General features: G+C 53.4%; 1 protein-coding gene across 1 annotated transcript in view; it reads right to left on the reverse strand.

Moving 5' to 3' along the window:
- Positions 1-17,104, reverse strand: part of Tmem132d (transmembrane protein 132D) — a 348,355-nt gene that overhangs the window by 137,102 nt on the left and 194,149 nt on the right. Inside the window, 1 exon segment of the mRNA XM_010604286.2 lies at positions 1,674-1,857. Within this exon segment, the coding sequence (XP_010602588.1) occupies positions 1,674-1,857 (184 nt within the window).

Below are 17,104 nucleotides of genomic sequence, written 5' to 3' on the forward strand. Positions count from 1 at the left end.
GGGTAAGATGTAAAAGAACAGTACGTGGGTTTCTTCCATAATTAAAAAAAAAAAAAAAAAAGCTATAACAAAGTAATAAGGAGTGGGATTTCCCAGGAGAAAATAAAATGGGCAAAGAGCAAATCTTTAATGAGGAAATGAAAGTGTGCCTGATGAATGACTAACTAGGGCAACACAGAGATATGATTTTTACTTAATCAATTGTCTATTTTTTAAAAGTTTTGATATTCTGTGTTGGTGCAAGTGCAGGGCGCTGAGTATTTTACACACAGCAGGTGGAATTGTAAATTGGCCCAACTCTGCAGAAGGCCACTCGGCCAGCATTGCAGAAGGTATTACGGTGCTGTACAGCCTACTTCTAAATGATGGGCTCCAGGAATCAATTGGAGATGTGTGCGAAGGCAGCTGTACAAAGCCACACGGCATCTTTCACAACAGAAACAGGTCTCATAGGCATCCAGACTGGGCGGTGTCTCGGAGCCCGGAGCCCGGGAACCCCAGCACCTCTGCCAGCTTCGCTCCCAGATGGCTCCCCCGGCAGCTTCCCTGGCTGCCCCTCCTCTGCCACCCCTGTGCTCCGGCCGGCACGCGCCTCCCCTTCCAGCTCCCTTGCAGCTCCAGGACTGCAGCCCAGGCCTCGCCCCTCTGCCTCTCCCTGCTGCTTTGCTTCAGTGCAGGTGTTTTGTGATTTGGGGTGGTGGAGATGAAGATGAGTCCTGGGTGTCGCTTGGCCGCGGGAGGCCATGTCCTCAGCTCTGGGGCCACTGGGCAAGCCCGGGTTGCTCACACGAAGATGCAGACAGGAAACCGACAGGTGCACACCACGCCACCAGCTGCCCTGAGTCCTCGGACACCCCTCTGGGTCTCCATACCCACACTCTGCTTAGAGCCAGGGCAACTTTCCTGAGCCTGGGACTCGGCTTAGACGGACCCGGTCCTCACACCCGCACCAGCCCCGCGGGACCAGGCACCCCTGCTTCTCTTACAAATGTCTCTCCACGCGCACAGAACTGCCAAGAACCTAAACATTTCCTATGGCGACCACCCTGGCCTGTAGCAAGTTCCTTCCCCAACAGGAGTCGGAGCCGGTGGCTGGGCTGGGGCCTCGCCTGGTGGCTGAGGGGCATCTGACCCGGCTCCCTGCCCCAGGACTCTCTCCTCTCTGCCCTCCAGTGGTTTGGTGCTCCGTAGATGCGACCCAGTTCCCAGCCAAGCTCCACCGCCATGCACAGTTCTGGGAGACACCGGTCTGTGACCCTGGGCACTATGCTGCCTGCCAGCACTGCATGTCTTCTGCAGCCTCTGAATTTGGGGAAACTGAGGCATGGAGCACAGGTGCACGGCTGGCAAGCAGAGACCATGCTGAGGCTTCTTCCTGGCTGAGGGGCATGGCTCCAAGCCTGGCCCCACTTAGTTGACCCGGCCTCGAGCACCCACGGTGCCTCAGCCCAGCTGTGCCGACAAGCGGGCTGCCCAGGCCCCTCGGCCATGCTGGTCCACACTGCACAACATGGCCCTTGCAGAGGCAGATGGGAATCTTATGCCTGCGGCCCAAGCACCCAACAGAGGTTTAAGAATGCTGTGTAGCAGAGGCAGGGAGCCCCTCCGCCTGGGCCCCGAGTCCTGGCCCATGCTGGGCAAGCATCGAGCCTCTCTTCCCCACCCCTGCTTACCATGGCTAGCGGGATCACTCCGACCAAGTCCTTCTGATTTACGTAGATCTTGGACACACCCAGGTCGGAGGTGATGTCTCCAGGGTACTCCACCTGCCATGTGACAAGCTGTGTGGCTGGAGGGTCACTGGGCTCTTCTACTTCCACGTCAATCTGCATGACTTCCTCAGAGCTATTGTCTGCACTGGAAAGAAGGAGAGGAGAGCAACTGTGAGGGGTGGAGCAGCTGTAGCCAGCCAAATCCACGAGTACCACGACAGGCATGGGGGTGATTATAGTATCCCTGTCAAGATGCTTTAAGGACAAACCATCATCCCAAGCTCCTCCCCATGCATCTGCCTGCCTGAGACACCCTCACTCAAGGGTCCCAGCTCCCTCTTTGTGGCTGCTCACCACGCCCAGGGCAGGGATTGTGAACAATCATGGAAACCGAGACTGTATCCAGGACCTGTTCCTGTACCCCAAGAAGCCTTTGTGCTGCTTTATTAGATTTCCTAGGCCATAGCCAGCCCCAGGCAGTGCACAGAATTTTAAGGGAGGTGAGGACAGTGATCTTTGTGTCCTGTGACAGTGACAGGTAACTGTGGAGTGCTGCAGTGAGGACAGTGTGCAGGAAAAGCCACCACCAGGGCCAGTGACAGCGCAGAGAAGCCACCAGCAGTGACCTGGGGGCAGGGAACTCAGCCAGCCGCCGGGGTCCACAGGCTGCCGCCAGTTCTGGCCCAAGGAGGGGACCGGGACCGCCGCAGAGGCCCTGTGATTCCTCAGCTCTGGCCATGGGTGAGTTTTGTACACCACCTGCACTCTGAGGGGTAAGTGAGAAACGACGGCAGGCGGCAGCCACTCGTGGAGAGTGACGAGGAGGTCAGCAGGCGCGGGCTCAGGGGGACACGGCCTGCACGGCCCCACGGCAGGCCGCCTCGCTGCTGGCCTCAGACCGGCTCACAGGAGGATGGATGGTGGCCGCTGAGGACTCACAGGGTCCCTTCCCAGGAGCGGAGGCCAAGGGGACACCTTCACAGCACCCTCAAACCCAGGCCGACACCGCTAGGAGCTTCCTTCCTCCTGTGGCAGGGGTGGGACAGAGCTAGAGTGTGGGGTGACCGCGGGAAGGAGCGGGAGAAAGGGGGAGACAGAGACCGATGGGGAGGAGGCGTGGGGTGGGGAGACGAAGGGAGGGTGGGGTGCAGAAAGCAGGCGCAGGGCGGAGCTCAGCCCCCACCAGCCTCCAGCTCTCTGCGCCTAACACAGCAGCAACCCTGGACTGCGGACTCTCTGCCTCTCTCCTTTCCCTCTGTGCGTGAACTCAGGCGGGGCTTGGAATCCAACCGCTCAGCCCCACGGACACCTTCCCTCCCCCCGCATCCTTTCTTTTCCTTTTCCCTGGTTCTGTTTTTAGACCTGCACTCTGAGGACCCCAGCCCACTTTCTCTTCTTTTCCTTCTCTAAGATAAATGGGATCATACACAGAGTGTGTAACAAACATGCTGTCTCGGAGCGACACCGGGCGTCAAGCGTATGACCGAGGCGCACAGGAGCACAGCGACCGCCTCGCAGACGGACTCACGTTTCTGTCCGTCTTGAGAGCAAAAGCGTCGAACAGCAGGAATCCGAACGCAGCAGCCCGCGTGCCCACGCGCCCTGTCCCGGCATCAGCGCCTGCTCCCCGCGGCCAGCCTGTCCCTTCTCACTTCTGCCCCCTCCCCTCCAATTTATTCTCGTAAGTCCGCCTATTTTTTAAAGAATTCTCTTACGAGGTGTGATCATGAGATACAGTGAGCGTTTAAATGAAATAATTTCCTACATTGAAAGACACATGGCCCACATTCCCCATCAAAATACTCCCCTTGCTTCCAACATGCTCGACCTACCGTTCTTGCCACTTTCTGAAGCAGCTCTGGAGTCCTCTTTCGTGACTCTCTTTACACCACATGATCAAAAACACAGTGACTGCCGCCGCCATGCGCCCTCCAAACGAAAGGCAGCTCGCAAACACAGGACCCTGTGCCCTCACCCGCCCGTTCGTCACATCCGGCACTGTGTGACCTCCGGCTTCTCCCGAAAGGCAGAGTGACCATGAAAGGGAACCGTTTGGAATGGACTCAGGACATCGAGGCAGCCAGGACAGCACAGCTAAAGACAGTCAGGAGAGAGGACTGCAGAGCTGCCATGGGAAGAGTAGGAAAGAGAAGATGAAGGAGTTGGGAGCCGGGGGAGGATTTTGAGGGCAGTTAATGACCATGTGTCTTTTACTGTAATAACATTTTAAAAACTGAAACATTCACCGTGTTTTTCCACCGCATCCCATATAGACACCCATAAATGTGATGTATTTTATTTCTCAGTGTCTGGTTTACCCCACTCAGCGTAACGTCCTCCGGGCTCATCTGTGTGTGACAAATGGCAGGCTCTCATTTTTCAAGGCTTCATAATGTTCCACTGTGCACATATATGTGCATGCACAGGTGCAAACCCCCTTTCTTCGCACAAGCCACACACAGTTGCCTTTTCAGACCCCTAAAGTGTCATCATCAGCCTCAACTCGCTCTCTGGGATAAGCCTCTGGTACGTGTGCCTTGGTCTTTTCACTGAGGATTCCCAGGAACTCCGGCACTGCTCTCTTCCTGAGGAGAAGCTCCCGGCCGCACGGGCAGCACCGGCCGCACCGTGCACTCTCAGTCGAGGGCAGGGCAGATTTGTGGGAGAGACCTGGCCACAGCTGAGGTCAAGGCCTGGGCTCCTCCCTGCTGAAATGTGGACCCCACTCCTGTGCTTTCCTCCTGGGAGGGGGCCACAGCCCTGGATCCCGTGGGAGCACTTCCCACCTGGAGTCCCAGCCCCAGCCACGGCTCCCCTCCTCAGAGGGTGCTGGCTCCCTTCTTCTCCGACTCTGAGACAGGGCGGCAGCCGGCCCCTGGCCAGCCGCTTGCTGAGTGGTGAAACTCAGAGCCGGCTGCCCCAGCCTCAGGGCCAGGGCAAACTCCAAGGAAGCCAGCCAGCTGGTCTGCAAGCATTTTCTGGGAGCTCTGCTCAGCCTTCCTGGAGCTTGCCATTAGGGGTGCGCAGGGCACACGGGCTGAGGGCTTCCTCCGACCTTTTGTAGGGGCCGAGCTGCGCAGCTCAGCGCGTCCGCGGGGATTTTAGTCCAATGCCCTTCAGTAAATACTTGTCACTCGAGGACTTACAGAAAGCATCCAGAACTCCTGGCATTTGGCGATAACGATGACTCCGTTCTGCTCACCTCTAAAGGAAGGATAGAGCCCCCACCATAACATGTGCACCTGTGTGTGTGCGCGTGTGTGTGTTGCTGCAGGTGTGCTGTGAAAAGTGGCCATGCTGTGGTTTTTGAATCTGCCCACCACATGGTGCAGTCCTGGTATCCACCAGAAGGAACTGTGCCCTGCAGGGAGGTGCAAACAGTGGGCTGTGTACACATGTGTAAAACGCGTCTGATCGGAGCCACCACTCTCCACCTCTCTCATGTAGGAATTGCCCAGAGGAACTTGAAGAATAAATCAGTGGTGGCCCCGGCCCACAGACCGGAAGGGTCTGAGTCCAGCCAGGCCTCCTGCTCCTCCCTTCTCTCCCTCCCCCTCTGTGCTTCCTGCCTTAAAGACTGAATGACTGAGTCAGGTTCAGGATCGAAGGTGCAGGCCCCTCTTCCCTGGACACAGATGCACGGCACAGCCTCAGAAAGGGGAAACCCTGTCTCAGCGCACCTGGAGGAGAAGACTGGTGAAGACACAGCTGAGTTTCCACGTCTGCACCTGTGGACTTGGAGGGGCAGACACAGAATCCCGGCCCCAGCACCCAGGGTGTGAACGAGGCCTCCCTGCCCATTCCCTCTGGTGGCCTGGATACAGGCCAGTCCCAGGCTCTCTGTCTCCTCTGCCACACCGAGTGCAGCGGGGAGGCTGCGCTGGGGTGGGTTTCGCATGGAGGACAGCACAGGTCATTTGGGAACAGGCCCGGGCCTGTCATAGTCACACGCAGACACCGGAAAGCCTTCTGCGACGGGAGCTGCAGCGGCTCCCGATTCCCTCATCAGCATGGGGCCTGTGGACACAGAGTGTGAGTCTCAGTCTGCTTGCTGTGGTCGTCCACCCATGGGCCACCCCAAGGAGGAGGCGTGCAGGATGGCCCTGCATGTGCGCTCTGGGCGGGGATTGGGAGGACCGGGTGTGGCCCGGGAGGAAGTTCTGAGCAGTGCTCCTCTCCTGAGAGGAGGCTGAGCAGCATTCTCTCAGAAGGAAAGCTTCTCTCTGCTCTCTGACTCCCACTTCTGGGCTCTCTGCACACTGGATTCAAACTCTACAGCTTTTCACGAGGAAGAGCTTCATCTGAACAGGGAAGAAAACACCTGCTGGCTGAGGCCGGGCTCAGTCAGATACGAGGCCGCACCCTCGAGCCTGGGGCCACCGCTCGGACACCTGCACCATCCCCGGAAGGCAGAGCTGAGCCACTTCAGCAGATCCCACTGCCAGAAAAGGACATGTTTTCAAATCTTATGTTAGGATGCTCCTGCCTCTGCTTCCGGAGTGACGCGATAATTAACCTTTATTGGGTATTTTTCATGTGTCAAGCATGGTTTTAAGAGCTTTTTTATGTCTTTAGTAATTGTCAAGGTACCGCAGTGACTACGGTAAAGTTCTCACTCAGTTTACAGTTGAGGAATCTGGGCTGAGCGATGGCAACCAGGTTCCAGGGGAGGAGCCCAGAGCCGGCTGCAGCATGCCCAGCCCCACCCTCTTTCCCGGGTGACAAGAGCCACGCCCTCGACAGTGCAGAGCCCACAGCACCTTTCTCTCTCCACTGGGACACAGGGCAGTGCAGTATCCCAAGCTCACTGAAGACCCAGGCGCTGGATCCAAATGCTTCAAAAGAATTCTGAGCAAGCAAAGCAGGAACATTTTGATAGCAAGGTACTTTGAAATAGCTTTGCCTTCGGGGTGCTATGTTTAAGTCCTATGATGTGTCTATGAATCAAAGCGGAAATGTGGAAACAACAGCATGGGATATGAAAGCTTAACCACGCATTTGGAGAGATCAAAACCCGCGTAGACGTGGACCCGGGGGCAGAACCGTTTACGGCTGTGCCTGAGAGGCAGATGGAGGTGTCGGGGAGCTGCCTGTGCTCTGCTCTAGACTGGAGCCAGCGCATCATGGAGCCCGAGGCCAACTGGCTTCCAGTGTACATCTCAGACAATGTGGCGGGGTAGTGGGGGAGGCAGAGGGAGAATTCCAGCCCTGACTCCAGGGCCTCCAGGTGATACTCTGAAGCTGAAGTCGGCAAAAGTGCTGGAAACAAAGCTCCACCCTGAGCTGCACCCCAGGCTCCTACCTGCTTATCCCCCCTGCACTTTCACCCTGGCATCTAAGGCTCTGGTTTCTAGAGACCTGCACCTGCAGCTGTCCTCAGATGGCTCTTTTTGAGATTTGGAGCCACCTTGCCCACCGCAAAAAAGCTCTGTGAGTGCCCTGGAGTTTGTCCCCTGGAGGCCACCATAAGCCACCCACAGTGCAGGAGTGTGAAGCCCAACTCCTCCCTTTGGTGGGTCAGGGCAAAGGGCGCTGCTCCCAGCACAGTGCTCAGCGGCTCCCGGAAGGTTCCCTTTGTCTGGAGCAGCGTCACTGCCCTGCTCTTCCCTCCAAAGACCTCAGACTTTTATACAGACTGTCAGTGTCAGAGGCCAGGGAACAGAAAAGGAGACCAAAGGCAACTCACAAACCCTGCGATAAGGTCCTGGTGCAGGCGAGGAGGAGGGAACGAGGGAAGCCCGCCCTCACTCTGCCAGCAATGCCAGCCCAACTCTGGAGGAACCCCCACCAGCCCTGCACCCTCTTGCAACGGTGCCTGGGAAACCTGTATGGCCACTGTCCCCTCTCCCGCCCACCACTCCCGCACAGCTCATTTTTGAGATTAAAATAAGGATATCACTCAAACAAATTGTTTCTTCTTCGACATTATCACACTATTAAACTTTTCCATTACTGGCATATTTTTCTAACTTTTTCATTAGCATTTTCAGTATAAAACCTTTTATTATGAAGTAAAATACGCATGATTCCTTTAATGTATGTACTTTATAATGAGATATTTTTTTGTCACCATTAATTTATCTTGTCATGTATTCTCTGGTGACCAGAATCAATCTGGAACAGAAAAAATGATGGCAGGCTGGAGCCTGCGGGGCTGGATTGTTTCCCTTTTCCATGCTTTGTTCCCTATCCCAACATTTTCTTCAATCAATCAATCAGTCAATCAATTGGTCAAATGACCAGTAATCCACTCCCTATTTCTGGACGTTGGGCCATTTAGCCAGTGGGCACAGAGTGCAAGGTGAACTGCAGGTGATTCTGACCCGTGGTGGCACCCTCTTCCTGGCCTCCACAGGGACACCCTTGGCCAGCTCCAAATTGGCCACATGGGAATCTTCCCAGCCAGAGCACACAGTGTGGGGACGCAGAAATACTACAAATAGCACCGAGGACGAAAGGACACTGGCAGCCCTGGGGACAGCCGGAGCGCAGAGCCTGCCTCCGAGGGTCCGGTGTGGCCACAGAGACCAAGGACACAGTGCCCTCGGTGTAGGATGAATGGCCAGAGCAGCGTGGCTCGGCAGAGCCAGGACTGGCAGCAGGGGCAGCAGACGGCCCAGGCGACACAGCGACACAGGCTGTGTAGGAGTCAGGCCGGGAAACCACCTTGGCAGCACGCAGGGGCTGGCTGGCTGCTCGGATCCAAGCCACAGCTTGTTTATGCAGCCTTCCCGAGCTAAAAATGGGTTTCATCTTTTTATTATTTTAAAAACATTATGCAGTTTAGCAAGCCTGTGATCCATAGAGCTTAACATATGACAGCCTCACTCCTTACAGGAACCATTCGCCATTCCAGGTGTTTAGAGAAATGGGAAGTCACTTTAAACATAACAATAACATTATCCCAATACGTAAACACTCCTTGCCTGGTGCTGAGATCTCAGGACTCAGGATCTTGCCTGAGGCCACTGTGGGAAATAAGGGAAAAGCCTGAAGCTGGGGAGCGGAAAAGGCGCTAGAGTAAGGAAGGTCCACACCAGGCTTGTTTGAATCCCCAAATGACAAGAAATGCAAAAAGATAACTGAAGTGGGAACAATAGGCCAAGCCAAATTACAGACTGCTGCAGTGGAAAAATTACTATTAAAAAGGCATCGTGTCGGTTGACACAGGGGCCTGCCAGGTTGGCCACAGAGCATCCCAATGCCCAGCAGGGCCCAGGCTGCCCCCGCACCGCGTGGCGCTGCCCTCTCTCACAGACGCCTGGATACAGCAGGACCCATTCGGAGCGCAGTGCTGCCACTGCCGGCCGCTGTCCTGGGACTGGCGGTCAGCAGGGCCTTGGGGTTCCGGCCTAGACCTGGCACCACTGTGGTGACTTCAGCTGCGCCCCTCATTTCTGCACCAAGACAAGTAGCCCAAGGGTGGGGTGACAGGGCGGACGAGAAGGATGCACAAGGGATGCGTGGGGTCCCCAAGGCAGGTGTGTTTCCCGGGCGAGAGGGCAACCCCAGCGAGTCCTGGCTTTGTCCTGTGGACATGGGGAAGGAGGCTTCTGAATCCAGACGCCTCACCAGCCCTTCACTGCGCCGGCCAGCTGGTCCCTGGCCTGGGATGCTGACAGCGGCCCCTCCAGATCAGACCATAGAGCACTGAGGGCCAGGAGATGCTGCCCTCAGGGCAGAGGGCCAAGAAAGAGCGACACCAGAGCCCCCGGAAACACTTCCTGGCCATCTTCTTGATCGAGCTGCTCAATGCCTCACATGGACTCTCCCCACCCTGCAGCCCTGGCTCCTGCCTTCCTTGGCCTTCGGGCAAAGGTGGTTTAGGAGATTATGTTCTAGCACAGCATGCTTCCCCAGTGGGCCCAGGCCAGGTCTGATGGCGCCCCAGGTTGAGAGCGTGTGATCCAGCAGGCAGTGCAGGAGATGCCCTTCCTGTGCTCAGAGCACTGTGGGCCCTGGGACCCCACCTGCAGGGGCACCTGATGCTCTGGAAAGGGTGGAGGTGTGGAGACACGGCTAAGGCTCAGTGTTGGGACGATCAGAGCAGACAGACGTGCGTAGACCAGGCAGGAAATGCAAAGGAGCGTGGCTGTAGGGACACACGTGAGTCTGGGCAGCGAGGGGACGGCAGTCCCGGTACCGGAGCTCCAGAAGCACCTCCTGCCCTCCAGGACGGGCTGCCGTCCACCCAGTGAGGAGCCCTTCTGTGGATGTGCCAGGGAAGAGGCCCAGCAGGCACTCTCAGCCACCATGCTGTGGACAGCGGAAGGGAAACAGGAAATCTGCAAGCAGGGTGTGAAGGGAGCAGACGTGGTGACTCCTCTGCCTGGATTGTGGGGTGCACAGCATGGTACGCACAGAGGTGGCCAGCAGCTCCCACTTCCCATTTCCACCATCAGAAATGCTGAGGACCGGGAGGACCCCTGGCAGGCCTACCCCAAAGGCTTAGTTCAAATCTTCAAAAACCTCATTTCATAATATTAGTGAAGGTGATGCTGGAGAAAACTAACGAGTGATTTGTACATAAAATAATGTGTAAATCCAGATACACCAGGGTTAGACAGCTTAGGGTTCGTCATAAAGGGAGACTCGATCATTTGTAAGACACGCATGCACCTTGAGACCATGATGTTGAGGGAAACAAGTCAGATGCACGAGCTTGAACACGGCACGGTTTCTCTTAGACGAGAAACTCAGAATAAAGAGTGGACTAAAAGGTGCAGGATAGCAAGCAGATCACCCTCAGGCGGGAGGGACCAAGAGGTGGGGAGGATGAAAGGAGGGGTGGCGATGTGTAATTTACATATGATGACCCCAAACAAGGTGTGCCAACCCTAGGCATGGCAAACACAGCCCGCTAAATTAAAACAAAAGAGCAAAACCCATGATGATGGAAGCACAGCCTGGCCTTTGAGAACAATCTGATGAAGGCACAGCTAACTTTTCAAAACTGACCCCAACTGAAGGAGTGTTTTATCATTTCTGAGCGAGCCCCCTCCCACCCTGTCGATGTTGGTCTTGGTCTTTCTTTAAGAGCAAGCCCAGGGCTCTAATAGCAGCATTAGTTGCTCACGATGAAAGAACCTGGCTTCTCGGCTCTAGGCTTCATAGTTTGAACAGGTAAGTTTCCATTCCACCTCACTGATCCCCGGCTCCACGCAGACCTCCTCACCTCTCCCTCACAGGGACCGAGCTCTTTACTGGGTGGGCACCGCTCTCCCAGTCGCAGGGGGTGCCCCCCCGTTCAAAGTGAAAGAGAGGTGAGATTTACAGGGTGGGAAACAACCAGAAGTCACACGCGAAGGGCAGATTTCTGCCCCACGGCGCCGCCCACGTGCCCCGAAGGGCTGGGATCTGCTCTAGACTAGCAGCAGGAGAAAAACAAGGCTGTTGCTCTCATCTCCACATTGTGACATTTTCAGAAACACATTCATTTGGAGATAGATACAGTATTGTTACATATTTCCTCTTGTTGGAAGTTATTTTTCCCTAAAAAATAAAACCCAATCTATGCGGCAGACACATTAGCATTCTTTCCAGGGCTGCAGGCTGTTCAAGATCACACTGTGTCTGCATAAACTGGTACCTGGGATGCTGGCCGACCTCATCGCTCAGCACCTGCGGCGAAGCCCTGGATGCCACCTGGGGAGAGAAGACCACCCGATGCGGCACAACCTGCAGAGAAGGGAAGCACAGCAGGTCCACACCACCTGCTCTGGGGTGTCTGAATCCGCTCTGTGGGGAGCAGAGCAAGGGTCTGCGGCCTCTGGAGGCAGAATCAACTATGCGCTGCCGGCAGCTCCTGCTGCACTTGGCTCTCAGGATTACAACTAAAAAGACTAAAAAGACTCCCTTCCCTGGAAACTTGGTGGTCATCCCTCTTATACCACGCCATCTCTTTTCCCTTTAAGAGAAAGCCCACTAAGAGGGATTCCTGTCCCCTTCGTCTAATCAGGATGGACCATAAGACAAGTAGCAGGGAGATGGCGTGAATGTGGTGCTAGAGTCTCAACCATGGCGTGGGCCTTAGGGCAGTGGCCCCGCTCCCTGCAGGAAAGCAAGGTCGGCCCCCCATGTGTCTAAAGCTGACAGTGAAAGTGCGGTGAAACCCGAAGTAGATAAAACCCCACTCGTCAGCCCCACTCTGACAGAAATGATGAGCGCTCATTTCTTTATCCAGCTATGATCTTGTTAAGCATGCAGTGGGGTTGCTGGAGTAGAAAGTCATATTGAACATCATGTGAAAGTGTGAAAAGAATTATTAATTGATAGTGACGGGTGCTTCCCGTCTCCCATCTGACATGACAAATGGAAGCGTGGAGAGGCTCGGTTGCCGTACGCCTTTGTGACAGAAACAGCTCAGACGCAGGCTAGCTGCTGCCTCTCCTGAGGGAGAGCATCCTGTGTCTTCGGCCACTCATGCGAGCATCACGCCACACCCCATGATCAATACACAGGTGTGGTCCAGCCTTCGAGTGTGCAAGGTCCAAAGCTGAGGCATTAATTTGCTGGTTGAGGTTAATGGAATGTCGATTAATTTCCTGGTATAAATGTCAATACATTCGGTTAAGCCTTGTGATTTAAATATAATTAAAGATAAACTTCAAGTCAGTGTTGCCATTTTCATTTGGGTTATGATGGGCGATTTGCTAAAGTCCCAGGAAGACGCAGAGAGGAGAATTGGAGATTTGCTTTTCTTGTACAGCCGTTTGGGCAAGTTTATTATCTGTTCCATGTGAGGCAATCGGAGCTAGCTGCATCTTCTTTTATCTTGGACTTCAAAACCCATCTGTTAAGGCTCCACCGCGGAGTGTGTGCAGGGGGGAGCGTGTCTGCTCGTCCAGCAGCTGTCCAGATGAGGGAGCACTGCATGCCAGGAGGCTGCGCTGGTGACAGGACAAACTTGGGAGTAAATCACACCCCAGGTAAAGCCCCGATTGTGGCCCTAATCATCCTATGGAATCCTTAACTCCTTAAGCCTCAGGTTTTGAGGCTGTAAAATTGCAGTTCTCTCTTTGGAGCTCTGTGGGGCCTCTGAGTCTGCCATGCGGGTGTGCTGCACAGCTCCACTTGTCTAACCAGTGTCCTTGCAGCACACAAGCAGGACATGCACAGCTGTCTAAGGCCATCTGGGCACTGTTGCTGACAGGGCTGTGTCATGTGCCACTCACATCGGGCGGAGAAGGCAGCTAGTGTAGGCTTGCAGGTGCCTTGGGTACCAAGGCTGTAATATAACTTTGTGCATATGGCAGTGAGGGGTGTCAATTTCTAGGTGCAGGAGGGGTTGTGCTTTGAACTCTCCATGCCTAGCAAGGAGTTCTGAGCCCTTCCCTTACAGGGGCCACACACAGATTAGGAGGCACAGGCACCTTCACCCCCAGAGCAGATTCCTCAGCCTAAGCCCAGTGCTGAAGCGCTGTCCATGGTGCTGGATAGAGCTCCACAGGGACAGTGTTCGGCTCCCAGAGACCATATCACTGGATGCGAGGTCTAGGCACAAGGAGCACAAGAGGATTCCCCCACCACACACACACTGGTCCTGTCTCCCAAACTTCTGTCAGCCGAGAAAGGGAGTGGAATGTCAAACGGGGACCCCAAAAGGCAGCCAGGGCTTGGAGGCAGAAAGTAAACTTCATTTATGTGGACAGAACTGGTTGAGATAGTGCCTCAAAGAAGCAGGCGGCCACCTCTGTCCATCTACAGTTTATATAGGGTTTGCAAGCAGGAACTAAGTACAGCAGTAGAGTGAGCAGATGATAACAGTATTACTGATTGCTCTACGACAAGATCAAATTCAGGTTAGAAAACATTGATTCAGGATACAGTCAGTTAGATAAGGGTGACAGGTACTTGGAATAAACATCAGTTCAGGGTAGGATCGACTAGATAGGGTGGCACATAGTTGGAATATGTATCAGTTCAGGGTAGGGTCTGCCAAGAAGGAAGAGATAGGAGAGACATGTACTTCGAGTGAGCACCCATTAGGTGCAGGGCCGGCTGAGAAGGAATTTGCTTGGGCTGGATAAAATAAAACTGCACTCGGCCAACATCAACCTGGACTGGTGTCCCACCTGTCTGTCAGCCAGTTTGTTTTTTTGTCTCAGGAGCATCCAGCTGAATCATGACACATGGACATCCACATCCCAACTCACAGAGCCCGAGAATGCTGCCTGCTGTACTAAAGGGGACACTGCAGCAGGGGTTAAATTGGGGACCTTGAGATAGGGAGAGTCCTGGGCCATCTGGGCAGCCCTAAGGGCAGAGAGGTCTGACTGCAGGGCAGGGGAGGCCAGGAGACAGGCAAGCAGCACCCAGGAGAAGGGAAGGCAAGGAAACAGAAGAGGCACTCTGAGCCCTGGGGTTAATTGGGTCCTCATGTGTTGTACATGAGGGATTTCCAAGTGGGGTTGTTCTCAGCCACAGCCCTCTGCTTATTTTTTCCTCACTTCATTTCTGCCACAACAAATTCAACAGTAATTTGCCACTTTATGTAAGAGATATGATTAATCAACATCAAATATATTATGCTCAACCTTGCAATAACTCAATAAATTGTTCACAGCAATAATCAGCAAACACAGAGCCATGCTGAGATGTTAGGATTCAAGCTAAACATCTGCAGTCGTGTTTACACTGAAGACAAAATTGGTGCTGTTTCAGAAGAGCAGTTTCTTATGTCAGCTATATGTTGGGCATGACATCTGTTACCAGACATCAGGGATGATGGGGTCCCACTCCCCACAGATTGTCATTTAACTGGGCTGAGTGTGCACCCACTGTGCAGTCAGGATTAGAAGACATCCCTGGCATGATTCCAGAGCACAGTCACAGCTGGGGACAGCTGTCCATGAGCTGCATGGAAACCACCTTGTGTGGAGCAGTTCATCCAGTCAGATTTTTGGGCTCACACCTAGAGAGTGCACTGTGGGACCCAGCTGTCCTGTACCTGCTCAGCACAGCGGGCCCCCGAGATGCTGACTGCAGCTTGGCCTGGGCCTCAGCTCCAGAAGCTCTGAGTCCCTTGGTCTGGGTGCCTGGTCACCTGGATGTTAAAGGCAGTGTGGAACTCCTGCTTTAGATTGCTGTCCTTAGCTCACTGCATGTGAGACTCATCCTGGAGATCTATGGAGCCCCCAGGTGCTGAGATGACTTTGGCCAGCCTCAACAAGTATGCCTTCAGGGCACTCTGCCAACACGCATAGCTGGACACAGGCTGGGAACCAATGTTTGGTGGAACTGGGGTGGGTACGTGAGGTTCCTGCTCCGGAGAAAGTGTGAGCCCCAGGACTGTGGTTCCTGGAAATAAAGGCAGCTGTCACTTGTTTGGAGATACCTCAGTCTCATTTTGAATATAGTGGCCAGGAAACATGCCACAGGAAGACTGTGTCTTCCTTCAAATTATATTTTGAATATCTAACTCCCAGTGCCCAAGAATGTAACTATTCGAATGTGACTTTTCAAAGACATACTCAAGGGTTGTCACCAGAATTGGGCCCTAGGATGGGATCAGTTACAGTCAGGTAAATGGAGGCCAGGCCAGAGGGACCTCTTGAGCAGACAAAGCCATGAATCCTTGTGTAAAACCTGAGACTCACTTGATTTGCAAATGTAAGTGTAAATTTCCTGTAAATATGTTTACTAAAGAAAAGATGAAACTTTAGCTCAACCAATCAGAAGCATCCAACATAATTAAAAATAATATAACTGTGGAATTTCTAACAGGATAGCTCAGTCAGGCACTTCTTATGATGGTAAGAAGTAAAGCATTGTCTTTGCTATGGAAACCTCCCCCTGGTGTTCCCTGGGGGAGCTCCTAAAGTCCTTGCATGAATAACCTTTTGCTCAAATAAATCTTTAAAAAATTTACCATGCCTCAGTTTACCTTTTAGCATGTCCCAATCCACACAATGGGTGGACTTCTAAGTAGAGGAGGTCAGGGCATGGACACATAAGGGGAAGACATTTGAAGACAGAAGGAAAGTGGCCCAAAGGTGGGGGAAATGACCCTGTGTTTCAGTCCCTGGTCTGTGGCACTTTGCTGAGGTGGCCATGGCGACCTGTCTGGAGGCTTCTCTGGGGACTGGACATAGCACAGGTGTCAAACATCAAGGGGACATCTTAGAGCTCCACAAGAGGTCATGGCACTAAACCTCAGGCCTCACTGGAAAGCATCAGAGAAATGGTGGGACAATAGTAAGCCAGAAGTAATTACGAGTGTGGTAAACCCTGTTGCTGACCGAGTTTCAGTGTTTTATACTACTGTGAAATGATGATGATTGCACATTAATAAAGGTAATGCCCAGAAAAAAAAAGAATTCTTAATTGTTGAGAATTGACAACAGCCTCCTTTCCTTGGGGACCAGCAAAGGAAACCCTTCTGTTCTCTCATCAGGAAGACCTGCTCATCAGTGTGTAACTGCTCTGAATTAACTCTTTAGCTGCCCAACTGTGCTGCCCACCAGGGCATTAGGGAAGAAGCATCTGGTCTACTCCTTCCCCTAGCAGAACCAAGGAATTTCCATGTGGACTCAACTTGATTTTCCTTGTTTCATCCACTCTGCCCTCTTGTGTGGACACCCTGACCTGATCATTCTTCTCTTCTTTGGCTGAATACATAATCAAGCCACTTGTAGTCATTTGTGGAATAAAGCTGGGCATAAATAAACTAAGAAATAGTATTCTTGGTATTTTTGGCCGATGACCCTCAACTTCACACAAAGTGAGCACACCGCATTATTTCACAATCTTGTCCTTTCCTGCTGTTGGACAGTCCCCCAAAATATTTGCAAAGATCCCACTGCACAAAATTTAATAACTGCAGCCTCTTTTCTCTTTTAAGACTGCATTGAAAAAAGCATTTTCTCAAAGTGAAACTTCAAAATGTACTGGAGAACAATTAGGTGCCCCACGCCTCAAAGGAGACCGTAATTAAAAGATGAGAGGCTGATTTGAGGGTGCGAACACCAGCACCCCACGTCCAGCTTTGAGTCCCTTTTCCGCATGTTCCAAAGTGATCAAAGCAATGTCACTACCAGAGCTCGGGCTCTCCCGGAGCAGTTCTGCCACCCAGCACTCTTAAAACTAATTGAAAGATGTGGCCGGGCTGTGTTCTGATACGCAGACACTTTAAAGTTCTCAATAGCTATGAGTGGATTTCTTGGGAGCTAATCAAAGGTTTTAGAGGGAACCTGAGATGAATAATTTCAAAGATAGCGGAAAGCTGGAGAGCTCTGGCTGAAATAGAAAATTAAATAATAGGTTCTCATCATGCTTTGCTAGTCCCTGCCCTGCAGCCGGCTCCTGGCTGGCTTGAGGAAGAGGGCCACCCTGCCTTCCACTCGGCCTGGTGCAGCTCTCCGTTTACCACACTGCAGGCCCGGCCCGCCCCA

This window comes from Fukomys damarensis, unplaced genomic scaffold (genome assembly GCF_012274545.1).
Source record: "Fukomys damarensis isolate Sample0158 unplaced genomic scaffold, DMR_v1.0_HiC HiC_scaffold_12, whole genome shotgun sequence".
NCBI classification, from domain to species: Eukaryota; Metazoa; Chordata; class Mammalia; order Rodentia; family Bathyergidae; genus Fukomys; species Fukomys damarensis.